This window comes from Leptinotarsa decemlineata, unplaced genomic scaffold (assembly GCF_025532065.1).
Source record: "Leptinotarsa decemlineata unplaced genomic scaffold, Ldec_3_MD MMD2_tig00026361_RagTag_RagTag, whole genome shotgun sequence".
In the NCBI taxonomy this organism is placed as follows: Eukaryota; Metazoa; Arthropoda; class Insecta; order Coleoptera; family Chrysomelidae; genus Leptinotarsa; species Leptinotarsa decemlineata.
Window position 1 is genome coordinate 44,884 of NW_027412704.1, and position 20,513 is coordinate 65,396.

At 33.1% G+C, this 20,513-nt stretch overlaps 4 protein-coding genes across 5 annotated transcripts; 1 reads left to right on the top strand and 3 right to left on the bottom strand.

The window, feature by feature from the left end:
* Positions 1-589: 589 nt before the first annotated feature.
* Positions 590-5,089, bottom strand: LOC111518299 (probable glutamate receptor). Its single transcript, XM_074184991.1, has 8 exons — positions 4,017-5,089; positions 2,993-3,175; positions 2,842-2,935; positions 2,661-2,783; positions 2,292-2,607; positions 1,519-1,627; positions 1,273-1,457; positions 590-1,078 (listed from the first exon to the last, which is right to left on the bottom strand). The coding sequence occupies exons 1-8, from the start codon at positions 4,636-4,638 to the stop codon at positions 848-850; spliced, it is 1,863 nt and encodes a 620-aa protein (XP_074041092.1). The 5' UTR covers positions 4,639-5,089; the 3' UTR covers positions 590-847.
* A 237-nt stretch (positions 5,090-5,326) lies between these two features.
* On the bottom strand, positions 5,327-12,027 carry LOC111505118 (uncharacterized). The gene is made up of 7 exons (XM_023159912.2): positions 11,889-12,027; positions 11,087-11,267; positions 10,486-10,644; positions 8,943-9,287; positions 8,596-8,868; positions 7,656-7,796; positions 5,327-7,525 (listed from the first exon to the last, which is right to left on the bottom strand). The coding sequence occupies exons 2-7, from the start codon at positions 11,252-11,254 to the stop codon at positions 5,750-5,752; spliced, it is 2,862 nt and encodes a 953-aa protein (XP_023015680.2). The 5' UTR covers positions 11,255-11,267; positions 11,889-12,027; the 3' UTR covers positions 5,327-5,749.
* Positions 12,015-14,130, top strand: LOC111505209 (Ubiquinol-cytochrome c reductase complex assembly factor 1). The gene is made up of 5 exons (XM_023160014.2): positions 12,015-12,152; positions 12,201-12,380; positions 12,534-12,773; positions 13,395-13,589; positions 13,976-14,130. The coding sequence occupies exons 1-5, from the start codon at positions 12,102-12,104 to the stop codon at positions 14,048-14,050; spliced, it is 741 nt and encodes a 246-aa protein (XP_023015782.1). The 5' UTR covers positions 12,015-12,101; the 3' UTR covers positions 14,051-14,130.
* Positions 14,131-14,778: 648 nt separating this feature from the next.
* On the bottom strand, positions 14,779-20,506 carry LOC111504934 (sphingomyelin phosphodiesterase). Of its 2 annotated transcripts, XM_023159689.2 has the most exons (10): positions 19,144-20,506; positions 18,362-18,648; positions 17,998-18,150; positions 16,388-16,621; positions 16,162-16,334; positions 15,897-16,097; positions 15,501-15,671; positions 15,264-15,438; positions 14,976-15,166; positions 14,779-14,917 (listed from the first exon to the last, which is right to left on the bottom strand). In XM_023159689.2, the coding sequence occupies exons 1-10, from the start codon at positions 19,241-19,243 to the stop codon at positions 14,794-14,796; spliced, it is 1,809 nt and encodes a 602-aa protein (XP_023015457.2). In that variant the 5' UTR covers positions 19,244-20,506; the 3' UTR covers positions 14,779-14,793. The 2 variants fall into 2 exon arrangements, with proteins under 2 accessions (XP_023015457.2, XP_074041094.1); XM_074184993.1 differs by lacking the exons at positions 17,998-18,150; positions 18,362-18,648; positions 19,144-20,506 and adding an exon at positions 17,064-17,226.
* Between the last annotated feature and the right edge of the window lie 7 nt (positions 20,507-20,513).

The following is a 20,513-nucleotide window of genomic DNA, read 5'->3' on the forward strand; positions in this document are numbered from 1 at the left end:
TCACCGGCGACCGACTTGGATCTGGAGTGCGTTCCACTTCAATGTTTGACATTAGTAAAACATTGTGGCATTCATTTCCTAATGAAAACTCTGGATTTATCAAGTATCATAATGTTTTCAATTAATAAAAATAGTGGTGTCCTCCTGTCGTATCGATACTAACAATATTGAAATAAGACACTAGTTGTGTCTTGGTGCAGGCCCAACAGAACATAATTTCAGCACAATGACATGTTACTCAACAACACCCGTACTGTAACAGAAAAGATCAACATCCGATATCATCACCCGAAGACGATTGTGGATACTAACAATCGAAACGTCGTGAAGTAACTTGGGAATTCAAATCATTTTATATGTTATTAGACAATGGAAGTTCGAACTAATGACATTCATCATTACACATTGTCAATCCCCTTCAAACAACTTTCCGAATGATCTGATTTCGTGACATTTTTCGCCTTCAACTGCTCCTGTTACACTTTCTACTTTCTGCTATTACAGAAAACGGGTCGGGTCCGTCCAGGTAATATAGAGTTCACTGCCACGTAGTAACGACTATATTCATCAGTTTATTGTTCGTTTTCATAATTTTTATTTTGATAATTTGTCAATACATACATTAACTATTCAATAAAGGAAAATAATTTATAGTAATATGGGTGACACATCTTTTGATAAAAATATAAAGTGCGGTGGGTTTTTCTGGTGATATTGATTTTACACCAATCGGATATATATCTGTCAAAAATCCTAGTATGGCGCTATATGTGATATGTTAGAGGTAAAAAACGCATTATAAAAATCCAAAACAAAAACTTTGCATTCATACTTGAATATCATAACTTCATCTATTACTACATACAAGCGATAATTTCAGAGTGTTACAGGAATATCGTTGTAATATATTTTCAAACAAAAAGGCAAAAAAACTAATAATATATCCTATGTATAATAAGCCGAATGCGCCTTCTACATGAATCCATTTCAATTTAACCACAAAGTTTCTGTTCTTATGATTGTAATAATAAAATTTCACTGCCTTTTGTACACTTGAATCCATAGATGATCTTGTTGCCTGAAAAATAAATACACCCTTTATTTTTCAGAATAATATATGAAGAGGTCATTAAATAAGTAATAAAAATTTAATGTCCAAGCAATACAAAATATTATGCAAAGAATTAATTTCATAGGACCGTTAGCCTTTGTTTCCTTGATGGTGGTGATGAAAATTATTTTATATTAGATATAACAAAGAGAGTTAAGAACCTCATTTTGCCAGTGAGAAATTAATCCAGTTTCAAACACTCTCAAAATAAATGAATCCAAGAGTGGTAGTAAAACAGAACTCTTTCTGGTCATCATAACACATTGCTCCCAATAAAAATCTTCTTTCATCAAATGGAAATTTCCAATCACATCTTTTTTTATATAAGATCCAATTGCATAGTTTTCTGAAATGAAAATTATGAAAAAATCAATATCGATTTATTAATAATACCTGAAGTACTCAACTGTTTGGTAAACGCTCCAAAGAAAATGCAAAATTTGATGTTTTCGAAAGTTCCCGCAATTTTTCTTCATTTGTTGGAACAAATCTGCTTACTATAGTTTTATATAAAGGCTGAAAAAATGTATAATTTAAGACAATCGGCAACTTTTTATCTATATCAAATTATTTTTCATAATCCTTATTGAAGCTATTGACCGGTTTGAGATTTTGATATATCAGAAACGAAATATATTGTCAATATATTCTTGCAAAAAATAATTCGCTATTTTTTTATTCAATAAGCCAAAGATTTTCATGAATTTTTGAAATAATTATGTATTATTAAGCAAAGTCCGCGCCGGCGGGTCTGCCTGTCTGTCTATAAATAGAAAATAACTACTAAATGCACTTTCATACGGTGATATCATGTATTTACCTTCATCTTTGATACATAAGAAAATCATTTTACAAACTATAAATATATATAGTTTCAGCCAAATTAGCTGAACACAAATTATTTTATAGTTTTGTTTGATGTAATTCTTTATATTCATTATAACTTTTTGATTCAGGAACCAATTCATACAAATTGAACACTAAATATTATGGGAAGCTATCACAACAGATCAGTGAAAATCGAAAACAATAATAGTTTTTCTCAAATTTTTTCAGTTACATTTCTATGCATTCATTTTTATTGATAACCCTAGTGTGTTATTTGAAGTTTTACTAATACCATTGTATATATACTAAATACTCTTAGTACTTTCCGATAAATATTTTTTTTAATTATTACATCCTCAGCTTTTTCAATTGACAGTATCCATCCATTTTGAGTGGCTCCCCATAATAAACCGCTGTTCACAAACTCTTCAACTGTGTTGATGGGAGCACTGTATCTTGGTAAGGTCATAATAGTGGATAATCCGCTACTGTAGGAACTAGACAAGAATAGGCTAAAAGTAAAGAGAAATCCCATGAAATATTTTCCAATGCTTCCTTCGGGCATTTCCCTCCTAGACACCACTTGTTGTACAAATAGTTTGGCAATACAGAAAACGGACTGACTAAAGATTTTCAAACCGTTTATATATTTTGTGTTGCACTTGAAACTGGAAAGGAAAGAAAAGTAATTCAACTACCCTTCAGTAAAAATGCGTATTACCTTTTTCTTTGAATATAATGCATTCCGGATTGGACTAATATGCAAACAAAAAACATAGAACCTACGGCTACCCACATGGCTTTTGAATACGAATATAATGGTGTTAACCACCCTGCTGCCAGCCTAGGAGAAGATATGTAAACCTAAATAATAAAATTAAATAATGAAGCACCTCACTTACTTCGGTGCTGGTACTAGACAGGTTATTCCAGTTCGAATCATTGGTTTTGATAAATCAAGGAAATGATAGTCAGCTTCCCACGTATATAAAGCACCTTCAAATGATTCCCAAATCAATGAAGTTTTTATTCACACGTGAAATATGTACTTACTGAAACCTACATCTGCCCCGTCCTTTAGTAAATTGCCAAGGAGGCCGTAGCCTGTCCAATTTTCAAAAATGTCCCCCCAATAACCTTCTTGGTTTATCACCAATTGTGGAGTCATATTATATTGCTTGGCAAACAATAAAGCAGTCATCATTTCGGATCCTTTGTGTTCAATTTCACTTGAACCTAGATAAAAAATGGTTTCTTTAAATTGTTAAAGCTAGTTTTGACCAATTTCGTAAGGATATAGTTCCCTTAACATATTTAAAGCGGGAACGAGTCCTTTCAATTTATAAATGAATTAACATTAGAAAGAAAATATTGGTCAAAAATTGCTGATATACCAAATTTTGACTCATAGAGAAGAGGGCACATCGCAGACACGTGTTTCTGGCTATTTAGCCTTCGTCAGTACGGTACAGCCAAGTGTAAAGGATGGGCAACACTTGGTTGCGAAAAAGGGTCGAAAACAAAACAAGCGGACCCTATTCGCAACCAAGTGTTGCCAATCCTTTACACTTGACTGTACCGTACTGACGAAGGCTAAATAGCCAGAAACACGTGTCTGCGGTTTGCCCTCTTCCCTATGATTAGGGAAGGTTAGGGAAAGGTTAGGAACAAAGACGCATTAAATATAAAGTAAAGAATAGATTAAAAGTAAAAACAATGATTGAATAAGTCAGTTGAAAAAACAAGGTCACGTTTTGAGTAAAAAAATTAATGGTCACGTTAGGTATATAGCAACTATGTCATATAATACGGCCACTTCATTCAATTGAGTACACTTCGAAAATTACAGACTTATGATTAATGTTGTTCACTGTCAAAATATTTGAATACCCTGAGAAAACAGATATATAGTTTCTATATAACGATCAATATGGTTTCAGTTATAATAAATCAAAAATGACAGCAATTGATTCTTTCTATGGAAAAGTTATGTAAAAAATTATGAACAAAATTTTCAACTTCATTTGATTGTCGCCTCATTTATTACTGGATTTTCATAAGCTTTATTTGTACCTACCTATAACACTGTAGGGCTCATACTGAAATGTTGCAAACTGAATTTTTCGTTTCATCTGGTTGATAAGTTTATTTTGATATAAATATTTATTCAATTTGTAGGAATTATTTTTCGAAAACCACTTATCTAAAAATACTCCGTTAATGTTGTTTTCCGTGCCCATGTACTTATGTGTCCATAAGGATAAAATTTCATCTGGCACAAAAAAAGTATTGGTTCCGTTATAGTCTTTTTCTGAGTTAGCAACCACCATGTCAGCAACATAATGCAGTTCTTTCATTCCGAAAATGTCCTTCATGTTTTCCATCATATCGTCTCCTGGCAGAAACAGATACTTTCTATTATTGAATCTTTCAGTAGTCAATCTAATTTCATGTTCTATCGTCCTAAATACCACAGTTGGTTTATTGCTTTTAACGATAATTCCTTGGCATCCATAATACCGGAGAAATACTTCGGGGTGAACGCAAGTTTTCGAAATATTCACTCGAATATTCACAATGGGTAATACTCCGTTAAAATAGAATCTGTTTTCATAATCTGTAAACGCTAAAAGACATCTGCAATTCATGAAATACTGTTGAATGATCAAGTTTGCCAAAACGTCCACGTAGATGTTCATATTTGAAAATGATAAGGTATCGGTGTGCCATCTCTTTTATAAAAACTGTTTACGGGGTGGCTCAAAATTTGAGCCGAGCTAGTTCTTCAACAAATGAATATATGCCCTTTAAATATTACTTCTAGAATGGTCCACCCTTCAATTGTGAATATTTCATTACTATTCTTCTGTATACATTGGATGTGTAAACGTAATTTCACATAAATTGTGGTGTATTTGTGGTTACATGTATACAAATGTTTCACAAAACGTTAATATAATTTGACCTAACGATATTTGCTTACTGTTCAGAGAAGTATAGTTGTAATTTTCTTTAGTCAATATTTGGGTGCGTGTTTTCATTTTATCAACGTATCTATATCAAGGTCGGACAAGATTTACGTAAAAAGGTATCATTTTTAGTACTGTTTGATAAAAAAAAATTGTACAGTAATTAACGGATGAGTATATGAAGAGTTGTCAAAAACTTCAGATACATTTAAAGCCATAGTTAAAATATATTCCACATCTTCCTTTCTTGCACTCAAAATATCAGTAGACTACATATCTTATGATTCTTCAAGCATTTTTTTAGTATTGAGAAAGTAAAAACTCATATTTTTTTAATGACATTCTTTATTGAAATAAATAAATCTTTCAGTTTTCTGTTGATGAAAAACCTGAAATGGAGAATAAAAAAAAAACAGAATTTATCAATTGAATAACAATGATCCATTATATTTACATTATATACACATGTAAAGGAACTGGGAATACTTTTTAAAAATGGAAACCTTGGCATAAGACTCGAAGGCTTCAGCGAAGCTTGAACAGAGTAAAAACGTCTACAAGTTCTATTCAACATCATTGAAGAAGACATGTTTCACAAGTATTGTCGAGCGATACTTTTTCAGATAGACTGACTAGTGTGTTTCGAAAATATTCCTTTAGTAAAAATTTGTATTTGAAAAAATGAAAAAAAGTAAATCGTTAATTATTCCTCGAACAATTTGGAAAAAAAATTTGGTAATGATTGTTATCAAAAAAATAAAAATTTCTGAAACCGACAATGTTCACAAAAATGTTGGTGATCCCTGCAGTTTTACCCCCTTCTGCTTCCATTATGTAGAAACTATTGTTTATTAGAATAAACTCTCAAACCCCTTATCCCCTTTTTGGCGAGGGCGCCGCTTCCGTTCTTCTTCTGCTTCTGCGAAGCACTCGTTCTATTCCCGAGTTGCTCGTAGAAAAAATCTTCCTGAAGTGTTTTGAAGCTTCGCACGCGGTTTCTCGTCGGCCTCGAATTTAGCGTCTGTTGGTTCGTTGTCTCAGTAAGTTCCTCAAACTCGTCGTCCTTGCAGACGACAACTTCTTCCTTGATGGCCCCAGGACTCGGTGGCCCTTTCGGCTCACTTCCCAGAGACTTCATTATCACAAAATCCTCGTCGTCAGCAGAGATGATTTCCTCCTTCACATCGAACTCTGATCGGAAGTCGTACTCGTCGGTATCGTTGTCGATGACCTTGACGATTTCGAACGTGGAGAACATCTCCTGCGGATCGTCCAACTTGAAGGAGTCTTTGCTCTCTTCGACGATGTCGATGCTCTCGTGCTTAATGCAAGACATATGATCGGAGACGTGCGTCAGGAAGGGCAGGGCGTCTAACTCGGCGTCGATTTCCTCCATCTCTTCCGAATCTACGAAGAGCGTGGCGATGATGTTGTCGTCGGGCGCTCCAGTCACGTCTTTCTCTTTCGCGACCTCTTCGTTACGGGGCGGGTTAGCGGGAAACTCGTTCGACATCAGCACCGTCTTCCAGTTGGGGATGGGAAGCACAACGCCACCGATGTCGCTTTCGGAGTGGGCGGTTTCCGCGTGGTCCGCGCAGTCTGTCTCGTCATATGCCATGAACGAGCAGCGGCTGCACTGAAAGCGGAACCAGGAAAAGTGTGCCGACATGTGTCTCAGTAAATCGAGAACCGCGGGGAACCTCTGTTGGCAAGGCTTGCACGTAAGCTGCTCGGGGTTTATGTACGGCTGGATTTTCCTCATAAAACCGACATCTGCTTTTTCCAAGAGGGAGTCTATCTTCGAAGGTTTCGTCTTTGCCGAATCCTGGGACAACGTCCTTTTCCTCTTCGAAGGGCGTCGCGGGCTCTTGCGGCTCTTCGGAGAAGCGTCTTCTGCATCTCTGCTTTCCGTTTCTTTCGGAAACCCTTTCAGTTCTTCCAAACTGCGGATGCTTATGCTGCACATTGATACATCCGGCGAAGAGTTGGAGTGATTTTCGTCTCGTGTGGTTGCGGAATCTTTTCTTTCTGGAGTAGAGTGGATTTGTCGTATGCGTTCGCCCACTCTCTGGCAGAATGAATCAAAGTCAATGGTTCCGTCTTTCATGCCTTCTGGCGTCGGCGAACTTTCCTTCGTCGCACCAATTATTTGTTCTTTGGAAGCAATGCCGATAATATCCAGCACATGTTGAGCATCGATTTTATCCATCTCAGGAGCGATGCGACTGTTTTCCTCTTCCTTCTCTGATTTCATAATATCACAAACAATTTCTTTATTTTTTGTATTGGCGTTGACATCACAATTATTCTGAGGGAGCCTCTGTGTGTCCGCCTCTCCTACAGTCTTGTAAGTTCTCAGTAGGTAAGGCTTTCTTTTGGAAGCTCCTTTGAGAGGAGCTTCCAATAAAAGCGGTTTGTCTACTTTGGTTTGTTTCATTTTGGTATCTTTGCTTTCCCCTTCTTTCTTTTTAGCATTGTTTTCCTTGATAGTATTACAAACCGCTATCCTTTTAGTGCACATCTGGGCATGAGAGTGAAGAGCTGCTTTTCTCTCGAACCTTTTCCCGCAGCCGCCGCACATCTGGAAATCATTATCACCTTCGATATTATTCAACCACTGAAAAAAAAAACTATGATAAAAAATTGATAGTATAAATTATTATCTATCTATCTAATTATTATCTTTCTATGTAATTATTCTATTTCTGAATTATTACGTATTTTTCACAATTTTATAATTCAATTACCTGATTTTCTTCATCGGTTTTGTCAAATTTCACAGCTTCTTTCTTTTCCCCTTTTTTGTGGGGTTCTTCGTCTTTCCTTATAATACTGTTATGCACTTGTTGTCTCAATCTTTTTACTTGAGCAGGAGTTTTGCGATGAAACTGAAATTTCCAAAAAGTATATTTTACAAACAATAAAGTGAAAGACATCACGTATCATTAAATTATCTTTTCTTCTTTTTTCACTTAAGTCTTCACCTTTCAAATATTTTGTTGAATCACAATTAAGACTAACAAGAAATATATGAAATTCATTGAAAATATTAACAAATATCAAAAAACACACTATTTTTAAAGACTGATTTCTGCTCCCATGATATCTTTTCAATGTAATGACTAAGTTACTGAGTATAAGTAACATGATAAAATGTCTTTATAGTTAAATTCAAGTTAAAAAAAAAAATATGTTTTTTCGTTAACCAGCTGTCGCACCCATAAGAACGACAACTTTCAGAAGTTGAGAAACTTGTGCGAGCTAAGGATTAACGAGGTCTTACCTTTTAACGTGTGATTCCTAACACGGGTTGGACGATAGCAAGTGAAGATCGATCGTTCAGACTAGGGCTTGAACCACCGACCAACACGGCAGTCAATTCGAGTGAGTGAACAAATCACCCACGCCGAACTGCTTGGCTACTGACCGACTAATATATAGTGAATCAGTTATATATTTGATAACACAAGTAGATGAGATATAAACATATTTTTCAAAAGCATTTTTAAGGGCAGTTTTTAAGATTTCCTCACAAATTATATGTGACAGGATACAGCCCAGGAAGCCATTTGGAAGTATTTTCATGTAACACTACAGTGTTTTTATTATGGGTTGGGAATAGTGACTTCTTTAGATATAACAGACTATTATTGAGACAATTGTGTTCTAGACTAAAAATCCATGTACCTTGAAAAGGTGCCTAAAAACACCCCAAGCGTTTGCATACGTCTCCTTGCAATCGGGGCAGAGGTAAACCAAACGGCTGTTGTTGTGTTTATTCCTGAGATGACATACTAGGGTTTTTTTTGTGGAAAATTTCATATTGCATTCCGTACAACTTAGTTCAGTCTTCGGTATTATTGGACTACTATTGATTCTGTTGGTTTGGAAATTGCAAATTTTCCCGTCTGCACCCAGAACGGCTTCATCGCTGTCCAAAATTCCATGAATTTCCATAACCTACAAAAAAAATAAAGAGGACGTTGGATGAAAGTTCGCTACTTTATTCAAAAAAATATTTTCAATCAATCTACCTCAGATTTCATAAAATCAGGCTTCCTGAGATCTTTACTAGACATGGTCTTCAACATAGTTTGAAAAACTGCAGCATTGTTGGTAGCGATTTCTTCCAACAGAAAATCATTGTTGGGAACAGAAAGAGAAGATACTGGTCCCTTAGATTCTTCCTTGGACAAATCTGTATTCAAAATCTCACAAGTTAATTGATTTATTTCCTGTTTTTCTTTCAATTTCTCTATGACAGGAGATAAACCTTTATTTGCCACTTGTTCGCCAGTATCAGGTGGCTTTGGAGTTTTCAGTGATCCAGATTTTAGGACGTTCGTCGCCTCTGGTGATCTTGGTGAGTGAGCATAATCCTAAAAACCAAGATTATCTTTTAGTTATTCAATGTACCTTCATTCACGAAAACTAGTGGAATTTATAGAAAACTATCTCAAAACATGTGACTGTTTGAAGCATTCATAATCATAAATTCATAATGGTAAATTATTATTCTATTTATGCATTATTGCACCTGCAAGTAAAATCTTTATTATAAGATCAATAATCTAAGATAATGAATAAAAACCCATATCAAAAACATTGAAAGCAGAATAACTGATAAAAATTTTCATCAAATTAGTGTTCATAGAATGTGTGAAAATTGTCACAACACCCGCTCTGCAGATAGACTTAGTCTACCTATACCCAAATCTAGCTAGATAGAATGCTCTTTCATATACAGTAGTATTAATCAATATAACAAACTGACTATTACTGAAAAGGCAAACGAATTCCACCAAGCATTAAAAATAAACTTGATCTCAAATGCCTGTATAATTTAAATGAATTTTATGCATTTTAAGCAGAACACAGTTCAAGAAATATAATTTCTGACTATGCGACTTCTAAATCAATTTTTATATAGGGTTCCAAGGATGGTAGAATATGTGAAGTTGCTTTTACAGTCATTACAAAAAAACCCTTAGTATTCTTTCTTGAATTTAATGAACTTCATTAAAAGGCCTCAATCAGCACTGTTTCATAATATTTGATTCATGAAAGTGAAGTGATTTACATCATTTACAATGTAAATAGTACATTTTTTATGTTAATAGCTATTCAGATGGAGAATCATATCCAGTATTATATGATCATTTTTTTAAATCTTCATTTGACAACAAATGATTTTTTTGCGCTTTCTCAGTCACCCTCTGTATTAAAAAAATTACAGAAAAATCAATATTGATAATAGGTACAGAGGAAACTGAAAAATACTTCTTATTTGTTTATAATTGAATATATAACATGTATTTACTATAAAATAACATTTGTTTTTGTATGTGTTGAGTTATAATGAATTTACTTTTCAGATAATTCAAATATTTTCAAGCTAACTTCTACAGTATTTAATGGCAAAAAGAATTTCGGTTGAATATCGAACAACACATATGTTTGCAAATTCATAAAGTTCTTTTTTAATAAAGATCAAACAAGAAAATAATGAAGAATATGTTACAACTATTAGAGTATCAAAACATACCAAACAAAAAAAATTCTTTAAAATATTTTTACCTGAATTCCACAGTTCATTCGGTTGGAGGCAGTAGGAATGAATTTATCACGACAATAGTTGCGTTTATGAAGAATGAAATTTGCGAGACTTCTATAAATGGACTTACAGATTCGACATTCATACATGATTTCACACTCATATATGATGTAGTTTTTGACCTGAAACGAAATATTATATTTCAAATATATTTAAAGACAATGGTTAATCGAAATTCATCAATCAGTTGGGCCCCATAATTAGATAAAAACACAAAAAATTTATGAATTGAAATTCAATATATATTTTTCTCAATAGTTTGTATGATTTGTAGAAAATAATTCTGCAAAACGAATAAAGTATAGTCACTTAATAATCTATTTTCAATTCATTTACGAACTACTAAATATTTTTTTAATGGCATGTTCCATGACCATAAGATAACTCTTGATAAAAAACTATACTGCTTTTTCAGAACCTTAACATTGTTTTTTGCATTACTTATCAAGCACATCAATATACTTATTTTCTTTTAGAAAATGGAGGCTATAAATGAAAAAGTCAATGAATAGCAATAAGCCGTTCAAGTATCATACTATAGATTTATGACTTTTAAACACTTACTTCTTCCGTAGCAGTTTGGAAAAGAGTCAGCACTTGTTTCAAACCAAAGATGCTAGTGTCTATTGGTCTACCGACGAGGGATAAATCTACTTCCTTTTCGCCGAGGGACGCTTTGCCTAAAGTAGTTTGAAGTGGCTTCTTGCCTTTCTTGGTGGTTTTGTTTGTCATTTCGGAAGCAGATCTGGAAGAAATAAAGAAATTTCATAAAAAATTGTTTTGTGATGTTTTTGAACTTAAAACAGTCCTTAATATATTCAAGAACATCAATTACGACAACAAATTAGATGTAAGGGTACACTTGAACCTTTCGAGATAACATTATTTTGTGATTCCTCCAAATATAATATATCTAATGATCATAAGACCCTGTCTTTCCAGAGGTTGGACAAGAAACTTCATCAAGAACTCCAATGGTGCAAAAAAATTAGATTCCAGAAAAAGTAGATATATGGAAAGTATGTGCATAAAATCTATGATTTTCAAACTAAAAGAAAACCTGTCATTAACCTAACAAAATAGGAGAATATTTTCAGTTTTGAAAAAATTTCACAGCTAATAAAAGTAAAAAGATAACTTTCAATGCGGTTAGACAGAACAATACATATTTTAAGCAGGAACATCTTTGAGAAAAGGAAGAAGGTCAAATTGAGAAGCCTGTCTCTCCCTCAAATTTAGAAAAAATTGGTGATTCATTCGGAATACATCACTGATTAAGATATTCAGTATAATATGAGTTTTTCGAAGAGACAGATTTTATGGCAAATAGTTACTGTAAAAATGCAAAAATCTCAATTTAACTCACCTTTAGATCGTCAATCCACCATTTCCAATTAGAAGCATTACCTACTGTTTCTGTTTGTAAAATTTTCCAAAAGATGGCTCAAGTTGTCAAATGGTTGAAAGTAAAAAACGTTCGAGGATTCGATGATACGATTGGTTTGGTTATGTTTACAATGATTTCTGTCACGTTTATTTTTATTATTGTGCATTAAAAATTGAAATTATTTAAATCGCTATGAATATCATTAGGTTTTTCAATTTGCCTTCTCTACTAAGACCAATAAGAGTAAGAACCGCAATTCTCTGGTAATTTTTATTTCACTTTTAATTTTAGGTAATCTCTGTTCCAAATAATGGATTCCATGCATGTTGTGGGGTTAAATCTTTGGTTTTATTGAAAAACACGTCAAAAGTTCAATACGTTTCAACACACGTAATTAAAAATTTGCAAAAGGAAAATGGATTTCTCAGAAATATATTTTCAAGAATACCATTCTTGAATATCCATAAAATGGTAAGTAAAATGACATTGACCAGATTTATCTCGACAGCTCCGAAAAAATGATTGGAAATATATCTATCATGACAGAAATAGTTTCCTATCAAATCTATTAAGATAAATGTAGTCAATACTTTGCAAGATACACTACTTTACTCATTATTGTAGCGACTTCAAGCTTATGGCTTTGTTCTTTATGAAGGAATCGCAGATAAAGTGGAGTATGTCTCATTTTTCGACACTTATGATTTGCCAGATACCTTTTATTCCTGGTTTGTCGTGACAGAGTTATATATTTGGATGCTCTCTGTGAGATTTATGGCAGATGGTGAAGATGGAACTGTTATAAGAAATGCACTTATTGAAGCTCTTTGGAAAGATGTTGGACAGAGAGTGAGAAAACTAGGGGTAAGAATAAAAGATCTCTACACAGATAGTTAACAATTCGTCTTCACTCGTGTATTTGGTAATAAAGCGGAACAACAAAATTCTGCAAGAGTAGACAAGTACAAAATATATTGAGAGATGGTAACACATATAAATACATGAAATACGAACCGTAATTCATAAGCCACATGAAAAGGCATTCAAAGACATCAAACTAATTTTTTCAGAACTTATATAATGGAGTGATGTTTGAAATCATCTGAAAGAGCAATATAACATTTAGTAGAATTATATAAAAAAAAGATATGTGAAAAGTAAGCTGAAGACTGCTCCGGTATAGTCATTTATTTTGGTGTCACGTTTCTGAATTGCTCAATGATTTTATATTATTTTGAATCTTTTGTCTGTTCAGTGTCTATTAGCAGCACCAGTAAATAAATATTCAATGATTGATATTTTGTTTAGACTAATTAGTCTCAAATACGCTAGTCTACAATATTCATTTATGAGAAATTTATTCAGTATGAGTGATCAATATAGTTATTCAGCTTAATTCAAAATGAAAACAGCATTAAATTCAATTAGAGAGTTCAAAAAAACTTTGTTGGTTTCAAAAGTAATTGGAACTATAATTCCTTTCAGGCAGGGAATCCTTCTGCTGTAAGGCAGGACATTGAAGAATTATCAGAGCAGCTACAAGCTGCCTTGATATCTTATGATGAAGGTCTTCAGTCAAATGATACGGTACTGGCAGGTGCATTGTGGAGGAGATTGTACCAGATGGGACCCGTTCATCTACATAATCTGGACAAGCTAGTTGAATATGTTAGGAAACAGGTAATTGATAGATTCCATCAACAAAAAATTATCCCACACATTGTGTTCAGTGAAAAACTTTACATTATCAAGAGTCTCCTGAACAAACTGTCATTACAAAAATCTCTTCTTTTCATATGCCTGATAAGAAATCTATTAATTTGTCTCAAATTTATTTCACTCTAAAATTTCGACTTTGAAATTTTTGATGGAGAAGTTCAATGTTGAAATGATATAGTTTGTATCTGTAAGAAGCTTCTGTCATAATCTACACATCTTTGTAAAAGTTATTATTGAAGTGTATTTGTTTCCTAAAAAATATTCCCCTTTGAAACTCTTATGAATGGTATCTAATTTCTCTATAAAATTCTTTACAAATCAGTTTTGATTGATTTATACTTTTTCAGATAGTATTATTGGACAATGTGAGCAGTGATCAGATATTTAAGGATAAAAAAGTAAAATGGGAGCCTACTACTTAGAAAAAGTGAACTTTGATACTTTATGAACAACTTATTTACTGTAAATATGTATTTAACTATTAGTAAATATTTGAATGTTATGGTTCATTTCATTAATTTATTAAAGTCTGTTCTGTCCGTTTTTCCGTTAATCAGCTGTCGCCCCCATAAGAACGACAACTCTCAGAAGTTGAGAAACTTGTGCGAGCTAAGGACTAACGAGGTCTTACCTTTTAACGTTACATTGGAAATAAATTTTAGGGTTTGCGTTTTCCACCCCTTACAACCATGGGGTAAACCAAATGAATTTCTGGCTGTCTTTTTGGTAGTACAACGTCAGGTTGATTTCAATATTGTAACTTTTTCAGTGCTTGTAAAAAAAATGTATCTTAACAAGGGATGCTCCAATGAAGTTTCTCTATATGAAAGATCCTATCTTTTTTCCGATGAGGAATCACCTCCTTAAATGTTTTACACTTATTCAGTTACACCCTGTATATAAAATTTTCAACAGTTATTTGTCGTTTTTAGAAATTAAAAAGCAATTTTTTTCAAAATACTTTATTTATCAACACTCCATACGAAGTATAAAAAGTAAGTACTAACCATATAACACAAATGTGTAATTTATCTTGAAACTAGTATGATGATGATTGTAAGTATAACTGAAATGAACAAATAAAGGTCACACATCAAACGATACTCATTATTTCATTTATGTCACTATCTTTGGTAATTAATTTATACAGATGTTTTTTTTACAGTTAATTGCAAACGTGTTTACTCGGTGCAAGCGACCGTGTAGTAACAATCCTACAGAGCAATTCTTTTTTGCACTCTCTATTACAGCCGTCTTTCCTTGCAAGATCTCCATCTCGAACAGAGAATCTAGAAAATGTTGAGTTGTTGAATACTTTGAAAGACTATTTCAAAAGAATTTACCCACCTCCAGTATAACTCTGTCAAAGTATTGTTTCTGAACATTTTCACAGCCAATTGGTCAAACTTTTCTGGAGTAAGGTGGTCTAGACCATAAGCTTCTTTCATGGAATATAATTTGAACCACCTGGGAGTCATCTCAGGGTTCGCATTGGCCTCTGCGAGGTTGAAAATGTAAGTATCTATATCCAATACATCCTAGAAAATATTCACCTATATACCAAAAAAATGCTGATATTCCGACCAAAATTATGTAAGGAGAGTTTTGTTTTATCCATCCATCAAAAATACTTACATAAGTAGTCGGGTCAACGGTTATTATTTTGTAGTTGGGATTAAATTTTACCCAAGGCGTTAAACTGGCGCCATTGTAACCAAGATTAACTGGAGCTTTGGAGCTATCGTAAAATATTTTCATCTCATCTGTGTGTGTATGTCCATAAAATTGGCCTTTGATGATGTGAGAAAATCTGTGAAAAAAATAGGACACCACTGTGAAGAAAGTTTTAGTCGTTTTTTAATTTGTCCTCACCTTTCAACAATTGCATTGAAATTTTCTTCCCACGGTTCAATGCATTCCTTATTTCCTACAGGAACATGAGCAATGATGTGAACAAACTGATCCTTCTTCTCTGACTCTTGCAATTCCCTACATAGAAACTTAATTTGTTGCAAGAGAAAGTTTGTGTCATAAAGAACCCACCTGGAAAACAAAGTATAAGTCCGTCTCATCGGAACTAGGTACAGGTACATCACTGACATTGAAGAAATATATGATATATGCAATGTAGCATATATGCTTGAGATATGCTAACATACGCTAAAAAATAGATATCAGACGAAAACTCGATCTTTGAGTGATTTGGCGTTTGCATTTTTGATCCTCCAACAAGGTAATTACAGAATACCGAAATATAATGGTACTCACCAATTGTAGTTATAACACAGGTTGTTGTTCAGTGCTATAATTTTCAATTTGGAGTTAACTTCAAGGGCATAATATCCTTGTGACTTGACTGTTCTCAAAGCTTCAGCTGCCAACCAAGGCTTCCATACCTTGGAGAATAGTGTATACATCCATTGCGAAGATAAACCTGCCTCTTCTATCTCTGGGTTAGGAGGTGCAAAACTGTATGAAAAATTACGATGTTCCTACATCAACTATTCCATAGAGATTGATGATTCAAACTTACACATTCAAAGGTACTGCTTCATGATTCCCAATCACAGATAGCACCGATTTGTTTTTGAATGTCTCGAATAGAGCCTTGTATGCATAATAAATCAGTTTTGTATTTCCTTCCTCAGAAGTTTCCCATAATGAATGATCTATCACGTCCCCTGTGAAATAAATGATGTCTATATCCTGAAAATTTTACAAAATTCAACACCTGTCGGAGCACAAAAATGAAAACTTACTGGATGTGTACTGTTGATGTGCCTCAAAGTCTCGCCAAATACCCAGGGGGGAAGATCACAGTTGTAATCGCCCCAGGGACCTGCTGTTCTTCCCCGAATCGGATTCCCAATATTTTTTTTGCAACAAGTAGGGTAGCCGCAGTCGCTTACGCCCCCAATTTCATAGTCTAGTGAGATATGAAAGTCAGTCAAATGAAGAATTTTTAGCGGTTTGGACTCTGGATTAGCTGTTATCTGAAGAAAATAAAGATATTCAAAGCAAAAATATATTATGTACTCTGAACAAATAATATGAGACAATTGAATGGAACAGAGGAGAGACAGAAATGTGTCTCTATTGAAAACACTTTTACATAGCACATCAAATATTCTGTCTGATGATACTAACTTGGTTTAAAAAACGCGCATCGAGAGTTCTGCAGTGAGAAAAATGTTGAATAGAGTTATTGCAGAGGTTCCAATTCTACCTATCAAGAAATAAGTGTTATACTTAAAGTTATTGGATTTTGTCCAAACATTCTAACTGATTAGTTGTGAATACTTGGTATATTCGATGCTTCTTTTGAATAATAAATCGCGAAAATATATGTATTTTTCAATTATTTTAAATAATTGACTTTTTTGTTTTCGAAATGTTCAAATCTGAAAATATTTTAGAATTTAAACTCGAATTGACCTTGAATTTGAATAAATTTCCCCAAATGGTAGCGCCTCTGGTGGTGCTCTTGTGAACGTTCAGAAAAACATTCAGAATCTTCACTATCATTAACACTACAATATACTTCAGTCGAAATGAATTATCAATAACATTAGAAAAATTTCAGATATTTTACATCATGATCGATGATAAATATGAAAACATTCTATAGAAAACACTGGATACCTCAATTTACTTGAATGACAGGCCATCTCTGTGAAAAAATTGGAACTGAGGGATTCAAGGATGCATTTATCCACCAGGTACAGATACCGGCAAAGGGTACATTGTTTGGAAGGTCTATGAACTCGGTACTTTGAATTCAGTATTATGAATAAAATATTAGTTTTACCAGTACTCTAAGCAATATTTCTAACTAAAACTAAATTAAATCTATACACAATGACTAAATATACGTTACCTACTCCTTCGCCATCTCTTGAACAGTAACCAAAATAAAATATTTTGTTTTCAATTTCTCAAATTTCTCATTTGAGTGTTTTTCATTGAATCAAGATTTTAATGCTACCTTTGTATGTAGACTAATATACAATGATGCTACCCTTATTCATTTACCAAACTTTTATTTTGAGAACGTTGCTACAATGTAAATACGTGTTAGAAATTGCACGTTAAAACGTAAGATCCTGTTAATCCTAAGCTCGAATAAATTTCGAATTCCGAGGGTTGTCGTTCATAGGGAAGAGAGACAGCTGGTTAACGGAAAAACTGATTTTAACACCACATCATTTTCGTCTTGATCATTGAAATCAACAAATTCAAAGAATAGATTTTCGCTTAACAAAATGTTATTTTCAGATTTTCTAGGTTTATTTGACGAATGGTAATTGATGAAATGTAGAAAATATAATTTTTCTATTACATTGAGTATGCATGAAGGATATATACTCACTTGAGGAATTTTTTTCTGTGAAATCGGAGGTACCGAAATTTTCCATTTTAAAGCTGGTTTTGGGTAATAGCACTTTTTATTTTGCAAAATGACACTGCATCCGAACTCTGGATCCAATATTTTACTATTATTCACAATATATTCTAAAACGGGCTGAAAAATTCAAGTTTTATATTTGAAGAAGCTACTGTGTTAGCGAAACATGTCCCGATATATTTTTCAAATAAAGTTTGTGGAGATCAAATTGTGAGTTGTAGTTTATTAAATTACTATGGATCTTCATCAAGTAACGGCCGAATCAATAAGAAAAAAAAAGTTTTTATGATATTCAAAAGTTTTGATTGAGCAGAGAAAATAGATTTACCATATTTTTATTAATAATGTTTGCACAGAAGTTGGACACCGTCCACGTGGATAGGGTAATGTAAATATTACAAAGAGCTTCTCCCACGTTTCTGATAGTTAACGTTCTCCTCTGTATTTGAGTTATTAATAATTGGCAAATTCCACATAGCGCCCTATCCGGGTCAAAAAGTTGTTTCAATCGACCTAAAATGTTTAAATTATCCAAGACTTCTTTGAATTTTTCCATTTCCATCTCTCTGTAGTTTGTTATGCGGAAATGACTCGCTAGTTGTTTTTGTAAGTTATCTGAAAGTTTGCAAAATAAAGAAAGGCATAGAAGGTTGAAAGGAATGAAATAAATACCTACCTATATGTACTATTATTAGAGGCCTTGAAAAATGCATTGTAATATAATGCATAATAAGGTTAAGGAACACATTTACTCAAAACTCCATAAGAAACAGTACCATAAGTAAAACATGTAGGTATAGTTTTCTAACGGATATTTCATTTTACAGAAAAATACAAAAATCAATTCTTACAGAAGACGAAATCATCACGTTTCTACTTAACTATCCGGAAAATGTTATAAAAATGTCTATGACAAAGATAATTACAATTAATGAACATACCAGATTACAAAAAAAAAAGTATGTTCGTGAATAGATTCATAATCGTAAGTTGCAATGTGATTTAACTGAACTTGATATAGGTACGAATTATCATGAAATACCTATACATGCATATATACTTTCTACAAGACACATGCATAGTAATGAGAGACAAAAAGAAAGCACTCACGTAGTCCGTTGTCGAATGTGTTCTCAAATAAACGAGGTTCTACTCTTGCAAACGTATAGATCAAAATAAAAATTGTAAGCACATTCACCCGCAAGTACATTTTCACTATTCTTCTGTTCTCTGGATATCTGTAACTCGTGGTATGCCACAAGAAACTGAGACTCTGCAAGTTGGCTAGCTATACTTATCATTACTTCTCTTTCCATCAGATTGTTACATGATAATATATTATTGAATTTCGATATTGTTTGTTGAATCAGAAGTTGTAATATCTGTAGGATATACTTATAGGGAGGATATCACAAGAAATCATCAAAAATTATTTCAAAGTAGTTTTTTGAACCATAAGTATTTGCGAGACAGATATCAGACGAAACTCTAGTTCGGCGCTTTTCTTGGTTGAAAGGTATTTGGTCCAGCCAAGTAGTTAGTCGGTCACTAAACTAGAATTCAAATACATTTATTTCACAAGACTTAATAGGTGCATCGTATCTTTTTATCGGACAGTTTTTAAGTGAACTTTTCTGTTAGATAATGATTTGTTGGTCTGACGTTTTGAACAGTTGAAAGAAGTGAAAAGATTTATTTCATCAAAATTGACGGAAACAAGAGAAACATAAAAATTTTATTTATTTGAATTTTATGACAGATAAACCGGGCACCTAGCTAATGATGCAATGAAAAATAGGAACAACTAAGTAAACATATTAAATAATGAGAGTAATCTCATCAACAAATCTTGTGGTGTATATGAATAGATTGAAACAAATACTATTCATCATAGAGTATAAAACTAAGGATCGGTTTATCGGATGAATAAACAACCTTTTAAGGTTCAGTTATTTCAAGAATTTTTATTTTTTTAAACAAAATAATCAATAAAATAACAAAAGTGATAACTCTCAACTAAAGGGATGTAATCTCCCTTTCTTAATAGGTTGTGTTTATTCGATAAATTATGCTTATGTACCTATCCGATTAACCGAAACATAATAAATATGTAATATTGTTGAAATAAATAAAGATTCAAATCTTGTGAGTAGGTATAGACATTTTATATACAATTGAAGTTCAAAGAGAGATACAAAATAATTGAAAAAGAAGTTCATGACTTCATTCAATAATTCTGAGTTTACCTACTATATTCAAAACAACTCAGTTCAAGCTGAAAACACTTTATTTTAGAATTACCAATTGAAACCGATAATGACCTGATATCCTGTTACAACAAAATTTATCATGGTGTATTGACCCAAAACGTAACAAGTTTTTCAATCTCCGAATACGCATTCCAGATGACAGGGACGGGTCCACCTAAAAAAACATATTTACGCGAAGATTCATAAAATTATCCAACTACGATTAGAAAA